At 50.5% G+C, this 18267-nt stretch overlaps 1 protein-coding gene across 2 annotated transcripts; it reads left to right on the top strand.

The window, feature by feature from the left end:
• The first annotated feature begins 292 nt into the window (after positions 1–292).
• BBS1 (Bardet-Biedl syndrome 1) lies at positions 293–16580 on the top strand. Of its 2 annotated transcripts, none has more exons than XM_036326532.1 (17): positions 293–367; positions 623–699; positions 811–845; positions 4048–4320; positions 4432–4478; positions 4610–4648; positions 4756–4828; positions 6863–6994; positions 7713–7819; positions 9407–9527; positions 9664–9822; positions 10797–10866; positions 11303–11461; positions 12222–12355; positions 13269–13403; positions 13782–13868; positions 14067–16580. In XM_036326532.1, the coding sequence occupies exons 1-17, from the start codon at positions 321–323 to the stop codon at positions 14151–14153; spliced, it is 1782 nt and encodes a 593-aa protein (XP_036182425.1). In that variant the 5' UTR covers positions 293–320; the 3' UTR covers positions 14154–16580. The 2 variants fall into 2 exon arrangements, with proteins under 2 accessions (XP_036182425.1, XP_036182424.1); XM_036326531.1 differs by having other exon boundaries at positions 9386–9527.
• Positions 16581–18267: the final 1687 nt, after the last annotated feature.

Raw genomic sequence — 18267 nt, 5'->3', positions numbered from 1 at the left:
TTTCAGCTTGAGGATGGTTCCAGTTACTTTTGCTGCTCAAACACTGGAAGGGCTGCGCCCTGCCGCTGACCCAGAGATCACAGGGCCCAGGTGCTGCGGCTGGGAAGGAGCAAAGATAAATCCTATGAGCTGGGGTGAGGGATTGCGCTTTAGCCGCCAGAAGCCCAGCAAAGAAGCCAGCACATCCCGCATGGCTCCCCAGGCTCGGGCCGGAACGTTGCGCTGCCGGAACGTTTGTACGCGAGCTTTCCGGAACCCGGAGCGCTAGGATGCTGCACGGCGGCTGGCCAGAGCCCGTTGCCAGGGCGACGCCTGCGAAGATGGCGGCTGCGTCTCCGTTGGATTTCGACGGCGGCAAAGCTGAGAGGTGAAGGCCGAAGTCCTTGCGGCCTCTTTTCCTACAGATGTGAAGAGGGTGCCCCCGGGATCTGGCTCCTGACGTTCTTGAACAGCTAGGGAAACAGGCCCAAGCAGTGTGTCGCGTGCGTGTGTGTGTGTGTCCCGCGGTCAGTGATGGAGCCTGGACTTGGACCCCCAGTTCGGGGCTCCCCACACACCTCACTCTCAGAGACCGGCTCCATCCCTGGGTACGCGCTCTCCAACTCTTTCCCTCCTCTCCCAGCAATGAAGCCAGTTCGAAATGGCTGGATGCGCACTACGACCCCCTGGCCAACATCCACACCTTTTCCGCCTGCCTGGGTGAGTCTGGGGCTGCTGTCCCGGTTCTGGGGAGATGAGTTGTCAGATGACGGTTCTGTAGTGAAGCCGCTGGGCTGATGCCCTGGCTTATGGCTCTTTTGTGTTTTCCAGCGCTGGCAGATCTGCATGGGGACGGGGAGTACAAGGTACGGTATCACCGCCGCAGAAAGAGAACTGGGCGGGTAGCGGGGGGGCGGGGAAATACCAGAATTGACATGTCCCGATGGCCCCAAAGAAGCTCAGCATAATCTGGGTGGAATTCATGAGTACTCTGAAATAGCACATTTAGTGTTAATTTTTTTTATTATTGATTTCAGATGGGGGGGGGAGAGAGAGGGAGAGAGAAACATCAATGATGAGAATCATTGATCGGCTGCCTCCCACACTGGGGATTGAACCTGCAACCCAGGCATGTGCCCTTGACCAGAATCGAACCTGGGACCCTTCAGTCCGCAGGTTGATGCTCTATCCTTTGAGACATGCTGGCCAGGCTAGTGTTAAATTTTATCTTTATGCAGAAGGTGAAGAGGTCCCATAGATTTCATAATACAGAATGCAGAAAGTAAAGCAGAACAAGTGCTGCTGGGCATTTTGCTAAGACAAAGCTTCTTAGTTTTGTTAATTCTTTGCTGGAAGGGCAGGCACCTCCCTTGGCTGGATGTGAGGGCTTAGAATCTGGAGGGGAAGTAGAAGGGAATTGAAGGGACTTTTATGTTTATCAAAAGGACATCGATTTTAAGATTAGCCATGAGCTGATAATGGTTGAAGCTGGGTGATGGGTTCATTATATGAGTCTGTCTACTTTTGTCTGTGACTGAAATTTTTCCATAATAAAAAGGTTGAAATTTAATTTTAAACATAAAAATAGCCCGTTGACCCATGAACCAAGTTGAGGCCTGGGTCGTGGGCTCGATCCCCAGTAGGGGGCATGCAGTAGGCAGCCAATCAATGATTCTCTCAATATTGATGTTTCCATCTCCCTCTCCCTTCTTCTCTGAAATAAATTTTAAAAATGTATATATATTTAAAAATAAATACATAAACATAAAGGTAAATAAAATGTAAACATAGAAATAAATGATTTTAAAGGCACAGGTTTTTATTTTTATTTATTTATTTAGTTCTCACCCCAGAACTTTTTTTTTTTTTTTTTTTTTTTTTAGAGAGAGAGAGAAGGGAAGGGAGAGAGAAAGAGAAACAGTGACTCGTTGCCTCCCGTACATGCCCCGATCGGATGGAACCCGTGACCTCAGTGTACGGGACATGCTCCAACCAGCTGAGCCGCACTGGTCGGGGCCAGGCACAGGCGTGTTTTCTTTTAAAGGTTGGAAGATATATTAGGCCAAAGAAAGGAAGTTAACATATATTAAGTATCCATTTCTGGACTAGACCCTCTTTGAGGCATTTTCACATACGAAGATATTATTGATCCCCATCTTGTTAATGGGGAAATGGATTCAGAGAGGCTAAGTTTACTGAGTTTGTAGAAAGCGGCAGACCTGGGCCTGTCGGATTCTGTTATTTATTTGTTCCACTATATAGCTCAACCTTTGTCCTGGGCTCTGAACCCACAATGGGCGCATTAGGTGGGCGGCTCAAGGATACATGGAAAGTGCGGTAGGATTTGTTGCCTTTTGACCCCAAATTCCTATATGTAATGCACTTAGCAATTCAACAAGCATACAGTGAACCCCTACTGTGTGCCAGCCATTGTGCAGACAGTAAACTCAGAAATGAATCAGTGTACAGTCTGGGGGAGATATAGACTGAACACCTAGTGTGTGCTTGGCATTGAGTTTACAGCAGTGAAGTATGGAGAAATCTGATCTGCTAACAAATGTAAAATGTTCAATGCTTTGGCGTGATGCCTTTTTTAATGACTAGTTTGCTTACTGTTGATTCCCAACATCTAACCCAGCGCCTGGCACAAATCAGGTACTTGATAACTATTTGTGGGGAAATGATGGGTGCTAAAATAGAACATATGGAAAGTATTGTGGGAGCACCAGTGAGAGGATAATGAAAGCTCTCTGGAGGCACCAGGAGGCAGTAACATGTGAACTGCCTTTTGAAGGATGAAGGAAGTATATGAAGAACGCACAGAAGAGAGGAGGGGAGAGCAACCCAGCATCACAAGCAGAGGCACAGAGGCTTGGAAGTTCACAGCATACTTGGAAAGAGGAATTTTGGAGTTAGAAGTTGAGGCCCATGTAAAATAGTAGTTAAGGCCACTGGCTTCGGATTCAGACAGACTAGGTTCCAGTTCCAGGTCTACCACATACGAGCTGTGTGAACATTTACATAATAGCGCTAAGCCACAGCCTTCTCATTTGTGACATGGGGCTAATAATAACACCTACCTCATATGGTGTTGAGAAGATTAAACGGAATTCCTGGCGTGGCTCCTGGTGCATTGTACATGCTCGGAATCCAGACGTTCTGTGGCAGCCCCCATTCTGGCTGGAGCGTAGCATGGGTGCGAAGGTGATGGTAAACAAGTTGGGAGCTAGATCAGAGGGGCCTTGAAGGCCTCGTCAGGAGAATGGGCTTGCATGGCAGCAGCAGTGGCATGGAGTATGGGTTGGAGGGTGAAAAATGAAGACTGGCCCTGTCTCGGCTGGAGCATCATCCTGTACACCAAAAGGTTGTGGGTTCAATTCCCAATCAGGGCACATTCCCAGGTTGCAGGTTCGATTCCAGGTTGGGGCATGTGTGTGGGGGGTGGCCAATTGGTGTTTCTCTTTCACATCAATGTTTCTCTCTCTCATTCTCTTTTTCTCTCCCTTCCTCTCTAAACACATCCTCGGATGAGAATTAAAGAATAACAAAACAAAAAAACAGACTGAAGAGCTTGGTTTTGTTCTCTGCATCCACAGAGCACATTCTGCTCTGCATGCTTGCTTCTGCTTCCTTAGCTCTGTTCCCATTTGGAAGTCAGGCGTCAGAAGCCCAGAGTTTCCAGTGCCCCACTGACCTCGGCCACTGTCCCAGTGTCTAGAATAGTGCCTGGCAGGGAGCAGGCCCTGAAATGTTTACTGAATGAATACTGCAAACATCAGCTGCCACCTACTCCTCACTAGGACTTGCCATGTTCTGTAACTCATTATCTCATTTGATTTTCACTACAAGTGTCATGAAGTTGATAGACCCATTTTGCTGGTGGGAAAACAGGCACAGGAAGTTTACGCAACTTTCCCAATGTCACAGAGCTTGCAAGCCTTAACGCAGAGCATTTGCTATTGGGTGGGAGTGAATGAATGAGTACCAGCAAAAGGACTGAGCCCAAGAAGAGGGTCCGGGGCAAGGTCTTTAGGCCCTGAGCCTGGAGTAAGCTGCCTCTCTTTACAGCTGGTGGTGGGGGACCTTGGCCCGGGCGGGCAGCAGCCCCGCCTGAAGGTGCTCAAAGGACCCAGAGTACTGACTGAAAGCCCACTCCCTGAGCTACCGGCCGCTGCTGCCACCTTCCTCAAGGACCACCATGAGCCCCGAACACCAGCTCTGGCACTTGCTTCAGGCCCTTGCGTGTATGTGTATAAGAACCTTAGGCCCTACTTCAAGTTCAGCCTGCCCCAGTTGCCTGCAAACCCCCTAGAAGAAGATCTTTGGAACCAAGCCAAAGAGGTAAGTGATGTGGGGATGGGAACAAGAAGGCAAAGATGGCAGCCACTGTGGCATCCTTCTCTGCCTGGCTCTGGAGTTCACAGGCTTTCCCTCCTTCCTATGCTGTTATAGGACCGGATCGACCCCGTGACCCTGAAGGAGATGCTGGAAGACATCCGGTGAGAGCCCACCTCCCCTTCCTCCACCTCCCACCCCGCCCTCCTCTCCGACTCTTTCATCCCAGAGCTCTTGGTCTAACCCCAAGGCTGTGTTCCTCAACTAAACCTGCCATGATTGCCCCTATTTGCAGGGAGAAGGCAGAGGTGCCGTTGTCTGTACAGTCGCTCAGGTAAGGGCCCTCTGAGGGCCTGGGCTCTGGCAGCTCCAGGGGGCAGTGAGTGCTGAGTGGCCTGTGGATAGCCAGGCCCGGGGCACGCAGCTGCATGTTCTCTCCAGGTTTCTGCAGCTGGAGCTGAGTGAAATGGAGGCGTTCGTGAACCAGCACAAGTCCAAGGCCATCAAACGTCAGGTAATGCCCCTTGGCTTCATTTCTCCATTAAAAATATGGGTAATTTTTTAACATCAGTGGTAAATTCTACAGCCAGACCTGACTAGTTTCATTTTGCAGTTTCCCTTCCAATCCCGCCACATAGATATGGCCACAAAGCGGCAGGGCCCTCTGCTTTTCCAGTCAAGTGACAGCTCTGGCTTGGCCTGTAGTTATATAACTTTATAGAGCTTTCATTGTCGTGAGGGTAAAGGTAATATGTTCTCATAAGAGAAAATTTGGAAAAGAAAAGTATAAAGGAGAAATAGAAATGACTACAGTCTCACTACCTGAGGTACTTGCTCTTCTTGTTTTGGTACATTTCCTTCATAAATACACTTTTCTATCCTGCTTCCCTTGAGTAACATGACATATTTTGAACATTAAATAATTTAAGAACTATGGTTTTAGTGGCCCTGGATTATTTAATTGATTTTTCATTATGTCATTCAGTGTTTATATAACTAGCCACATGCAACTCATTGAACAAGAAATGTGTCCCTTTTATTCACTTCATAGTTTTTTTCTTAGTTATGCTTTTAATTGCTTTATTGATGAACCTATTCACTGATGAACTCTATTGGCTCCTGACCTGGGGGCTGACCCTTAGTCCAGGGACAGACTCCCAGAGCTGTTCTCTGCATTTTAAAAAGGCCTCATGGGAGCCATGAGGTCACTTGAGCCAAACACGTTGATCAACACAGTCCTCAGCTGTTGGCTAGTCTTAGACCAATTCTGTGAGAAGCATGTTCTCTCTTGCTGGTCAGCAGCTCAGATCCACAGCTGTCAATATCTTTGAGTACTTCTAAAACCAAGAAGTGAATCGTTGCTCAAAAGATTCAGTTTTGGGGCAGAGGGCAAGCTTTCTAATTGTGTCATGGGTACATGATTGGGAGCCACTAAGTTCCATACTTCTATAACCTTTCTCCTTCCACTCAGCTTGTAATCTTAAAGATAATCACACAGCCCTAGCTGGTTTGGCTCAGTGGATAGAGCGTCGGCCTGAGGACTGAAGGGTCCCGGGTTCGATTTCGGTCAAGGGCACATGCCCCAGTTGTGGGCTCGATCCTCAGTAGGGGGCGTGCAGGAGACAGTCGATCAATGATTCCTTCTCATCGTTAATGTTTCTATCTATCCTTCCCTCTCCCTTCCTCTCTGAAATCAATAAAAATATATTGGGGGGGAAAAGATAATCACACAGTGAGCAGCTTTATTCAAAGAAACATTTGGTCCTGCTAAAATATTTCCATAGGAGAAATTCCTAAAAAGGGGTCATCCCCTTCTCTTTTGTTTTCTCTCCGATCACAATGACAAAGGAACATGTGCCCACTGTAGAAATTACAGACAAGCACACTGAGAAATTAAATAGCACCTGTGAGCTTGTTGTCCAGAGATAACCAGTCTTAGTATTTAAGGCTTTAGCCTTTCAGCATGTTTTTCTATTCATTTTTAAAAACTGAGATTATACTAATGTAACTTTTTACCTATTTTTTCTCTTAATACATTAGAAGTATTCTCCCTATCTTTGAATCTTCTTTTAAAATGTGATTTTTTAAATGACTGCATGGTTTAGGATCATATGGATAGTGCATAATTTACTTGGACCAGTGATGGCGAACCTTTTGAGCTCCGTGTGCCAGCATTTTGAAAAACTCTAACTTAACTCTGGTGCCGTGTCACATATAGAAATTTTTTGATATTTGCAACCATAGTAAAACAAAGACTTATATTTTTGATATTTATATGCCATTTAACAAAGAAAAATCAACCAAAAAAATGAGTTCACGTGTCACCTCTGACACACGCGTCATAGGTTTGCCATCACTGACTTAGACAATCTTCTTTTGTTAGAAAGTTAGGTTTGTTGCACTAAACACCTTTGTACATAAATCTTCTTTTGCCTCTCTATACTCTTCCTCCTGTTTTATCCTCTTTCTTCCCTCCTGTGGTGTCTTTGGGGTGAATGGGGAGAATGGTGTGTGGGGATCCGGACTGACCCGTGGAGTCCTTCTGCAGACAGTCATCACCACCATGACCACCTTAAAGAAGAACCTGGCTGACGAAGATGCTGTGTCATGCTTGGTGCTGGGCACTGAGAACAAGGAGCTCCTGGTGCTGGACCCAGAGGCCTTCACCACTTTGGCCACGGTCAGTGTGGGGCCTGAAACAGCACACCCGAGGCCCAGGCTGCAATCCCTCCCTCTGTCCCCCCACATCTCCTGCTCCCAGTTCTTGGTAATACATGAAAAATTATAAAATATAGATAAGCATAAAGAAAAAATATATAAAGAAATCCCACCACTCACAGACATTTACCATTAAAGTTTCATCATATGTCTTTCCTGACATTTTCATATTTAGACATAGATATATAACTATATATATATTTTTTTACAAAAATGGCCTTGTGGTACAGGATCGTATAACTTGCTCTTTTCACATAGGAGTAGCTCATCAGTGTCTTTCCACATCTATATAAAACCACGTCCTCCTTTTCAAAGGCCTCACAGTATCCATTTCATAGATTCACCACATTTATTTACCCCGTCACCTATTGTGGGTTTAAGTTGTTTTCCAATAGTAGTTTTCACTATTAACACCACTGCAGTGGGCATTCTTGCCCAAATGTCTTTGCATGCTTGTCTAAATATTTCCTTAGGCCGCATCCCTAGAAATGGCGTAGTTTAGTCAAAGGCTTGTGCTACACGTTGCTCAGTTTCCCTCCAGAAAAATTGTACGAGTTTAAACTGACCAGCTGGGTATGCGTGAGGAAGTTGGGATTTCAGATCAAGAGGAGTCAGTCCCTTCAAGGTAGGGAAGGACTGGGGCTCCAGAGAAATGGGATGTTTGAGCCTCTTCTTCGCAGATGAACCTACCCAGCGTCCCCGTCTTCCTGGAGGTTTCTGGCCAGTTCGATGTGGAGTTCCGGCTTGCCGCTGCCTGCCGCAATGGGAACATCTACATCCTGAGAAGGTAGCCACACGTGGTCTCGTTCCAGAGGGAACATCTCAGATACCTGGCAGTTTCTGGGGTTTGCAAGACAAGCAGGGGGCTTGGGGCTGGAATTGGGGAATGGAAAGAGCTGAGACGTGCACATAGGAGGCTGAACCAGGAGCACAGGGGGTATCTGGAGGCTTGTGTGATGGGGGTTGGCGAAGTGAGAGACCAGCTGGGTGGCTGGAGCACGTGAGCAATGCAATCAGAAATTGGAAGAAATAAAAATAGTCTCTCACATGTGTTCTATTGTTTTATAGGTGTGAGACACTTTGCAGCGGGTAGTTTGATATTCCTTACAACATTCATTTTTTTAATTGAGAGATGTTTTTGAGCACCTACTTAAGCATTGTATAAGGTATTGATGAACAAAATGAACACAGTTCCTACCCTTATGGGAAGATAGATATTAAAGTCAACAAACCAAGATAATATTGCAAATTGGATACATGCAGTGGAGGGAAAATACAGGCTCAGTGGGAAGAAATAATGGGATCAAGGTGGTCAGCAAATGCCTGTCTGTGGAAATGACGTGAAGGTGAGGAAGGGGCCAGTTTGTCACAAAGTGCAGGAGGAGTGTTGTTGGCAGAGGGAACTAAGAACCTCAGGTGGGGAGACACTGGCATGTGCTGCTCAAGCGAGGTGGGCATGGAGGAGGGTAGGCAGAAACGACGTGAAGACCAGGTTGGCTCATGCAGGACCCATTAGGATGTGGTCAAGATTTTGGGTTTTATCTGAAGTCTAGTGGAAAGCTGCTGTGGGATTTTACTCAGAAGAATGACATGATCCATTTACACATTTAAAAGATTACTCTGCTGGATGGAGGGTAGATTGGCAGGAGGCCCAGGGACCGGTGGGAGGGTCTCAGCTGGGACATGACGTTGACCCAGACTTGGTGATGAAGAAAATGGGCCATAGCCTGTGATTGGTAGGCAGGAACTACCCCTACTTTCTGGGTAAGAGAAACAGATTCAGCCCTAGCCGGTTTTGCTCAGTGGATAGAGTGTCAGCCTGTGGACTGAAGGGTCCCGGGTTCGATTCCAGTCAAGGGCACATGCCTGGGGTTGTGGGCTTAATCCCCAGTAGGGGGCGTGTGGAAGGCAGCCGATCAATGATTCTCTCTCATCATTGATGTTTCCATCTCTCCCTCTCCCTTCCTCTCTGAAATTAATAACAATATATTTTTTAAAAGAGAGAGAAAGAGATTCAGAGGTCAGGACATGGAAGCAGTGCAATTACACAACAACTCCGAGCTGTTCTGATAAATTACTGAAGTGCCCAAGTCCACTGGCACTACATCTGGCCCCACTCACTGTAAACGGTCAAGTGCCAGGTCATCACACAGATCCCTGTAGTGAAGGTGGGAGGGAGGCCAGGAAGGAGGACACACTTCATGTTCCTCAAGGTCACACAGCTATTAAGAGGTACAGGTGGGAAGAATACCATGGTCCTCTGCTTTGGGGCCAAGATTCCTTCCAGGATAGTCTATGGGGCTTAGAAAGAGGAGGGTAAGCCAGGGAGAGAGAGAGGGTTTCTCTGGGCTAGGAGAGTCTCTCTACTCCACAGAGACTCCAAGTGCCCCAAGTACTGCATCGAGCTGAGCGCCCAGCCTGTGGGGCTTGTCCGGGTCCACAAGGTCCTGGTGGTGGGCAGCAACCAAGACAGCCTGCATGGCTTCACCCACAAGGTATGGCCTCCGGGCAAGCACCCACCCCCACCCCTCCATGCATGTCTCCCAGGTCCCCTTCCCAGCAATTCTAGCCACCCCCTCTGTCCATTCTAACCCCTAAGACCCCTGCAGACACCTGGCTATTCCCTCCCAGGGTAAGAGGCTGTGGACGGTGCAGATGCCTGCAGCCATCCTGACCATGAACCTCCTGGAGCAGCATTCCCGGGGCCTGCAGGCCGTCATGGCCGGGCTAGCCAATGGAGAGGTCCGCATTTACCATGACAAGACCCTGCTCAATGTCATCCGCACCCCGGTGAGCCCTGACTCCTTGCCTCACTCCCACCTCAAGGGCAGCTTAGCTGCCTCCTGATTCCACTCTATCCACTGCCCTTGACTTTTAATGCATTTCAAAAACATTTGTTCAAAAACATTTGTTCAAAAACATTTGTTGAGCACTTCATATGCACAACTCATTGTATTGAGGGTATAAAACAATGCTAGACCCTTGCCTTCAGGGAGCTTAGTATCCAAGGTGACAGCAGCCAAAGACAACGGATTCAAACAAAAGGCAGGCAGACACAAAGTGCTGGAAAAGCAGAGCGGGCTGAGTATCGGCGGAGAACAAATGGGGATGGAACTCAGGGATGAGAGGCGCGCGTGCTCTTGGTTAGGGAAGCCAGGGAGTTCGATGAATTCGGAACAGAGTTTTTCCAACACTAAGTTGTGAGTCATTAAGTCACTTTAATGGGTCACAACCAGCAACATCAAATCCAGTGTATATCACACGTGGAACTTGTGTGTGTGTGTGAATGTGTAAGGTGTCCTATGCCACAATAGAAGATTTGAGGGCAGGTGTTGTGTGTTGGGAGAAGGTAAAGAGTAAAGAGTTGACAGAAAAGGTGGGCTAGAGTCACATGTGGAAGGGGGACAGGGAGTCTAAGAGCCATGGGAGGTTTTCTAGAAGAGAGTCAACATGATCACGTTGGTTTTGAGAGGCAGCAGAGGCAGCTGTGAAGGACAGACGGGGAGAAAGACTGTTCTGGGAAGCCTGTTAGGAAGCTGACCCCACAAGCCCGGGGATGTTTAGTCTGGAACGATAGCCGTGGCAGAGAGGTTGGAGGGAGATGAGAACAGAGGAGCTATTTCAGAGGCAGCACTGCCCCAGGCCTCGCCTCCCATCTCACCTGTTATGGCATATCTGGGGACCCCCAACCTTACCCCTCTCCCGCAGTCTTGCTCTCCTCTCCAAGATATTTTCCTAAATAAACTCGAGTGTCTGCACCGTAGGATGCAGTGACCAGCCTTTGCTTTGGCCGCTTCGGGCGGGAAGATAACACCCTCATCATGACGACGCGAGGTGAGGGGTGTCGGACCTGCAAGGGTGTTCGAGTTAGGAGTGAAGGGAACAGGCCAGCCCTGGGAAGGAGAGAAGGTGGACGGGAGGCACGGGAGGATGTGGGTGTGGAAAGCAAGGCTGGCAGACACGGCACAGCTCATCAGCGGTTTGACCCGGTGACCTCAGGGCCAGGCCCTGGGCTGGATTGTGTCTCCGGTTCACCCAGCATCCCCAGCGCCTGCCACACCAGGAACATCAAAGTGCTCCACAAGTAACTGAAATGAATGAAATAACTAATGGTAGGAGGGTGTTTAGACAGACTTCACCCCTTCCAGAAACGCAGTCTCAGCAGCAAGACAGACATGTACAGAGATGAGGCGGATGGTTTGGGGAAGAGAGATTGGAATGTAGTGTGACTGGGGAAGTCACATCTGTTTCTGGCTGTCCACTTCCCTAGGTGGTGGCCTGATCATCAAGATCCTGAAGCGCACAGCAGTGTTTGTGGAGGGGGGAGGTGAGCTGGGCCCCCCACCAGCCCAGGCCACAAAACTCAGCGTGCCCCGAAAGACGCGGCTTTATGTGGACCAGACGCTGCGAGAGCGGGAGGCCGGCACCGGTGAGACTCAGGCCAGGCCCTTCCTCTTCCTCTGCTGTTCTGAATTCAAGCAGCATCAGCCAGGGAGCTGTGGGTGTGGGGCAGGGAGGCCGAGAGGCCAGAGGGGAGGCTGGAAAGGCCGTCAGAGCCTGCTTCGAAAGGGCCTGGAACGCAAAGCTAAGATGTTTTTGTTTAAGTTGGGATGCCGTGGCGGAGGAAGGGAAATGAGCTTGGTGTCTGCATCACTGAATCTGAGGGGTTGATGGTGCATCCAGGTGCAGGTGGCCATTAGGCAGTTAGAAGCAGGAGGCTGCCCCAGGTGCTGAGCTGCTGGAGACGCCCTGTCAAGTGTGGACATGGGCCAGGCCCTGAGGTGGGCACCGAAGGCCCAGCAGGCACGCGTCCCTCACAGTTGTTCCTCTTTGGAGTGGTCACGGCCAGGGCCAGACATGGGTTGTCCACGGGAGGAAGACAGAGGAGAAGAGGACCAAGGACAAGACTCCAGGGAACACCAGTGCTTATGGTGGAATGGAAACAGCCAGCAAAGGACCCTGAGATTGTGCGGGCAGCGAGGTGGTAGAACCAGGAAGAGGAAGCAGGAAATAGTCCAGCATCCAGTGTCATTAGAAGGCTGGACTGGTGGACCTTGGCCCTCCTTTTCCCCACCTCCCCAGCCTCTGCAGACCCTGCCCCCTGTACCTTCATCTTGCACTCTCCCCGCCCCCTGCACCCACCCCCGCCTCCCCTCCCCACCTCCAGTGTCAGCACTCTGTCTCCTCAGCCATGCACCGGACCTTCCAGACCGACCTCTACCTGCTGCGCCTCCGGGCCGCCCGTGCCTACGTGCAGGCCCTTGAGTCCAGCCTGAGCCCCGTGTCTGCGACAGCCCGGGAGCCACTCAAGCTACACGCTGTGGTGAGCACCCAGGTGTCGGGGGAAGTCAGCAGCCTCAGGGCTGGAGAGGCAGAGATTGGGGTGGGTGGGAGCCCTGCCTCCCCAGAGCCAATTCCAAGTCAACTAGGCCCCGTGCCCCTTCTCACCTTCCCACAGGCCCAGGGACCAAGTCCTCCTTTGTGAGAGCGTGCTCACCTTCTCTCTCCTGGGCTGCCTCTGCCCCGTGCTGGCCACACAGGGACACTCTCCAGCTCCCTCATTCCAAGTTGTGCTCAGAAAAGCCCCAGACTTGGGGCAGGGCACACAACTCCTCGCCTTGGGATTTTTCTTCCCCGGAGCCTGGAGGGACTCTTCCCGCTATGGTACCGGGAAGAAAGCTGTTCATTTCAGTAACTGCCTGAGGCTTGCACAGGCACCCACACACAGGTGGCCTTAAGGTCATCAGGGCTCCAACCAGCTCTCAGTAGGTCCCTGGGGGGTGCCATCTGTCCCAACTGGGCTTCTGACTTCTCTTTCCCTAAAGAAAGTGGATAGATAGAGGAAGAAGCTACAGAGCAACCGAGGGTAAGAGGGAGGAAAATGAAACCATTTCAGCCGCCGCAGGATGAGAGGGGAGGTGGGCCAAGCTCTAGGCAGAGGGTCAGGGGCAGTGGTTGAGGACTCGGGTAGGAGCTGGGACTTGTATCCCGAGGCCAGCTCTGCCTCTGACCCAACTTGCCGAGTGGCCTCTCTCAAACCTCTTCCCGGCCCTGGGCCTTGGCTGATTCCTGTACCCACAGGAGCCAACCTTCTGGGCGTTTTGGGAGGCAGGTGGACAGTGAGCTAGAATAGCTGGAGGAGGATGACTTGAGGACACTGATGAGGAAGCAGGGCTGGGGCACACCGTGCCCCACGCCCAAGGCCGCTAGGTCTACCCACTCCACCCTCTCCACAGGTTCAAGGCCTGGGCCCCACCTTTAAGCTCACACTGCACCTGCAGAACACCTCGACAGCCCGGCCCATCCTGGGGCTGCTGATCTGCTTCCTGTACAACGAGGCACTCTATGCCCTGCCCAGGGCCTTCTTCAAGGTAATTTGACAGCCTCCTGAGACATGGAAAGGTGGGGAGCGGGGGGCTGATTAAATGCCCACAGAGCCTCCACCCGGTCAGAGGCGAGGGCTGGCAGGGGCTGCAGCCACAGTTAGGCTAGGGCACAACAGGGCCTCCGGGGAGAGCACCCAAGACCTGCCTCAGCTGCCCCACTTCCAGCCTGCGAGAGTCTCAGAGCCACGCAGCCGGTGCTGGAGAACAGCCATGCCAGGCCCTCCTGTGCCTCTCCCAGAAGCCTGTCGGTCCTGCAGTAGCTCTGGGAGCCTGTCTGCCTCAAGGAGAATCTTCCGGAGTGAAGGTCCTGGTTTTCCCCTGGCATGAGGGCTGATTTCCTAATGTCTTTGTCCCCAAACTTAGGTTCCCTTGTTGGTGCCTGGGCTCAGCTACCCCCTGGAGACCTTTGTGGAGAGTCTCAGTGACAAGGGCATCTCAGACATTATCAAGGTAGGTGGCTGTTGGTACTGTGTGGGGAGGACGGTGGGAGTGCGTGTGGACAAGGTCCCCAGGTGGCTGCCGGCTGGGGCTGGGTATCTGCACCGTGGCCTGTCATTAGGGCCAGTGCAGACCAGGCCAGGCTTGGCCGAGCAGGGAGGAAGGGCTCCAGGGGGCAGGACCCTATTGCCAGGAGTACCTCCTCCACAGGTGCTAGTGCTTCGAGAAGGCCAGAGCGCACCCCTGCTGAGTGCCCATATCAACATGCCTGTGAGCGAGGGGCTGGCAGCTGCCTGACCCCTGGACTGGAATTAAAGCCCCTGCGGAATGGGACCAGGAAGATCCAGCCCCTTTCACTGACTGGGCAGAGGCAGTGGCCAGCCTGCTCCCCGCGCAGCAGGTGCTGGGCCACAGCGTCCCTCTCCCCTCCTAAGCTCCCCGTGCTCGCCATCCGACCGCTGGTGACCTACAGCAGCAGGTCAGTGACAACCCAGGAGGTTCAGCGCCTTTCCTCTCAGGAAGGTGCAGGCGCCGGCTCACTGGGCTCCTGCTGCTCCTCTGTCCTCCCCACTTTCCTCCAGAGACCACACCCAAGCCCAGAGGAACAGCTCTGACACAGTCAAGGTGAGATGAGGGGCACGGCTCACCTTCTCCTTTGCCGCTCCCCTTAGGCACAGCGCCCATTGCTGCTGCTGGCCCAGCCAGAGGTGGCTGGGGCCTGGCCTGGGACAGTCAGAGGCTTTACTGGGTGAGACTGAACCCCCTGTTGCTCCCTGGGGTTCCAGAGGCTTAGCTGCTGCCAGTTCAGCTTGAAGCAAAACACATGCTCTGACCTCCCCTCGTGAGCTGGGCAGGGGCCCTTCTTCCTATTCGGGGGCCCTAAGTATAGCTGCCTCCCCACAGGGGGCTTTTCTGAAATCTTGGGCTCAGTCAAGGTCTCAGGCCCGTGATGCTCCATGCAGAGGGCATGGGGTGAAGACAGCACAGGCACTGCTCCCGACAGGATGCTTGGGTCCAGAATGTACACCCAGGAGAGCAAGGCTCAGGTCGACGGAGCAGAGAGGGTGCTGGGGGGCACAGAGGGGCATTTCTGGGGCTCTGGGGAGGTGGCACAGGAGGCAGAATCCCAGAATTGCCCATCAAGATGCGCTTCAATGCCCTGGAGCCCAGAGCAGCCATGTGAGTGGAAAGTTCACCGGGCAGTGGCCATAGTGTGAGGGAATTCGCTGCAAAGGCATGGACCAGAGGCTCGAGTGAGTCAAAAGGCTGAACAAAGGCACATGTTTAGCCCACAAGAACCAGAGACCCACAGTCCCGGCCCTCTGTGCCTCACAGCCCTGGCCAGTCTGCCTGGCCACCTCTCGGCATTCTGGGGTGCCACTCCTGACACAGGAGCCCCACTCCCAAGCCAGGGGCCCCACTCCCGGAGGACCTACATCTTCCCCTCTCTGAGCAGGAGCAGCCCGATGTGTGGGGACAGCTCAGGGTTGTAACCCAATCCCTGGGGACCTTAGTTTCCCCTTGTGTAAAATGAGGCAGTTTGACCGGCTTCCGCTCTAAAAATCCTATGAGCTCGGCAGCCCCTCTAGAGGAAGTGAGTCGGCTCCAGAAAAGGGGATACTTGACAGGAATAACTGCAGAGACTTTGCCCTGAGGCTGAGGGCCCCAAGCTGACGGCCACTGCCAGGCAACAGCCTCTGTGCCCAAGACACAGTGAGGGACTGGGGTGACAGCCACAGCCAAATGGTTAAGACAAGCAAGGGGTCTAGACAAAAAAGAGCCCATCCCCCTCTCTGTACAGTCCACACGCGCAGACATGGACCAATTGGGAGAGGACGGTGAAGGGTTCTGGATCAAAGCAACTGATGTGCAGGGGGAACACACAGGAGGTTTCACCTGGAAATGGACAGACAGGGAGAGGGCGTTGGGGCACAGCAGGGTCACTGTCAGAGGCTTAGCTTAACCTGAAGAGCTTTCTCAGGGAGCTTATCCGACAAGGAAGCGCCTGCCCTAGAAGGTGTAGCCCCTTGTCACTGGCGCTGTGTCCTGCGGGCTGGGCTACCACCGCTCAGGTGGCTGTGTTGAACCAGATGACCTTACAGCTCCTCTCACCCCAGTCAAGTGATGAACTGTGTGAACTCGGAACAAAAAGGTCTGCTCTGGGTTCCATGGCTATTCATGACGAAAGCGGAGAAACTGCTCCTAGGCCCAGCAACCAACGTGAGTTTATATGATGGACTACCATGTGCTGTCACTAAAAACACATGAACTGCGGTGATGTGGACAGTGTAAGTGAAGCAAGAAGCAGTGCGCGGGACCCAGGGCCTCACTAGTCAGGACTCCGGGAAATTGTGTACATTAAGGAGGAGAGTTGGTGCCTGTAAAAAGAATGTTTATCTAAAAACACGAACCTGCTTAGTACTATGGAATTAGGCCGTAAGAAGAAAAGCGTCTCCCCACCCCAGCACTGCTCCCCTGCTAGTCACTTGCAGGCATCTTAGCTGTTTATTTTTGTAACATGCTTACACGGGTCTTGCTCGATTTGTCAATCTCAGACACTGTCTGCTGGCTCCCTTTCCTAACAGATGAGGGACACCATCCCTTCCTTGTCTTTCCAGTTTGTAGGTGAATCAATATTCAGTTTGGATTACAATTTATATTATGATGTGAAACTTATTCACTGTGAACCAAGAATTGGGCTATAATTAAATTACCTTTTGAGTACCATTACCTTTTGTTTTTCATGGAATTAATAATTACCGTTTTTTTCCTTTGCTTAGTTTTCTGTGCTAATTCTCCCCCTGCTGGGTCTGACCGTTCCTTTTTACTGGACACTTGCCTCCATCCGGGGGCAGCGGGCTAGAGGGCTCCAGAGCTGCTGCAGAGCACGTCTCCCGGTTCCCTTTGCCGTGCCCTGGGCCAGCACCCAATCCCTGGGCCCCGGGTCTTCCTCCTCCATCATCTGTACCCTCATCTGGTGAAGCATATCCACAGCTACTTTCTTTAAAAAACCACTAGAGTTAACATTTTTAAGGCGCTATTTGTCTGAAATTTTCTCTTTTTAAAAAATATCTTTTTATTGATTTTGGAGAGGGAGAAATAGAAATATCAATGATGAGAGAGAATCATTGATTTGCTGCCTCCCCCCCCCCCCCCCCCCGGCCAGGGAGTGAGCCCCCAACCTGGGCACATGCCCTGACTGGGAATTGAACCGTGACCTCCTGGTTCATAGGTCAATACTCAACCACTGAGCCACGCCAGCCAGGCTGAAATTTTCTTTATTCAATTCATACATATATATGATAGTTTGGGTCGTAAAATTTGACATTGAGAATCCTTTTCATGCAAGAACAGCATTTTTAGGCAGTGCTCCCATTACTTTTTATTTTGTAATGCTGTTGAGAAGTCCCATGCTCCGTTTGCTCCTGGCCTCCTCTCTCTGAGGCTCTGAAATGTCAGGACACACCTTACTCTGTGTCAGTATTTGTTGTGCTGTGGGTAGAGATGTGCATCCTTCAGTTCTGGAAAATTCCCTCCCATTTTCTCTGTTCTCTCTTGAATTCGGATGAGGCCCGGCATCTGTTAAATCCAGAGAGAACAGGATTGATCCTCTCATTTTCTTCTCTCTTCTCTTATTGTCTTTTTATTCTGTTTTTGAGAGATTTTTCTCTTCCAGCTCTTCACTGAAATTATTTTTAAAATGCTATTATTTTCTCAACTCTTTTTGTCCTCTGTTCAATCGTTGATCGTGATGTCTTTTCAAGGAGCTCAACACCACCATCAGTCAACTGGATATAACCGACATCTCTAGACTGCTTCCACTGAGCAGAACACACATTTTCCTGAAGTACATGGACATTCACTGAGAGAGACCACATTCTGAGCCACAGAAAACACATTCACAAACTTAAAATAATGAAATCATACAATGTCTGCTATCAGATCAAATGGAATTAACTGGAAAATTCAATTTCATGCAGATGTTGATTTCCCCAAAACTGATCTATAGATTCAGTGGGTTCCATTCACAATCTCAAAGAGGTTTGTACTGTTGGAACTTGATAAGCTGATTCTAAAATCTACATGAAGCACAAGGACCAAGAATAGATCATAGGGGATCATACACAGTGGGGCAAAATAGAAAAATAAATTGTGGTATATTCAAAGGGTCACCATACAGCAAGGAGAAGGAATGCCCTACAGCTGCACACACTTAGACAAATCTCAGAAACAATGAGTGAAAAAGCAAGTCACAGAAGAATAAACATGATACAGTTCCATTTATATAAAATTCAAAACACGCAAAACCAATACAAATGTAATAAAATTACAAAGCAAAGCCAGAGAGTGATTAAGACAGTAGTGTGTCCTCTACCAGGGAGGGGCACCGTAGGGACGTCAAAGGAAATGG

Source organism: Myotis myotis, unplaced genomic scaffold (assembly GCF_014108235.1).
Source record: "Myotis myotis isolate mMyoMyo1 unplaced genomic scaffold, mMyoMyo1.p scaffold_m19_p_10, whole genome shotgun sequence".
In the NCBI taxonomy this organism is placed as follows: domain Eukaryota; kingdom Metazoa; phylum Chordata; class Mammalia; order Chiroptera; family Vespertilionidae; genus Myotis; species Myotis myotis.
This window is presented reverse-complemented; position numbering and strand designations above follow the sequence as displayed.

Bases quoted from the DNA above. Each gene is read 5' to 3' on its own strand.
- BBS1 (XM_036326531.1), top strand. From the start codon at position 321: ATGGCGGCTGCGTCTCCGTTGGATTTCGACGGCGGCAAAGCTGAGAG. The intron at 4,321-4,431 runs GTAAGTGATGTG...ATGCTGTTATAG, and splicing joins TTTGGAACCAAGCCAAAGAG to GACCGGATCGACCCCGTGAC. The intron at 6,995-7,712 runs GTCAGTGTGGGG...TCTTCTTCGCAG, and splicing joins CCTTCACCACTTTGGCCACG to ATGAACCTACCCAGCGTCCC.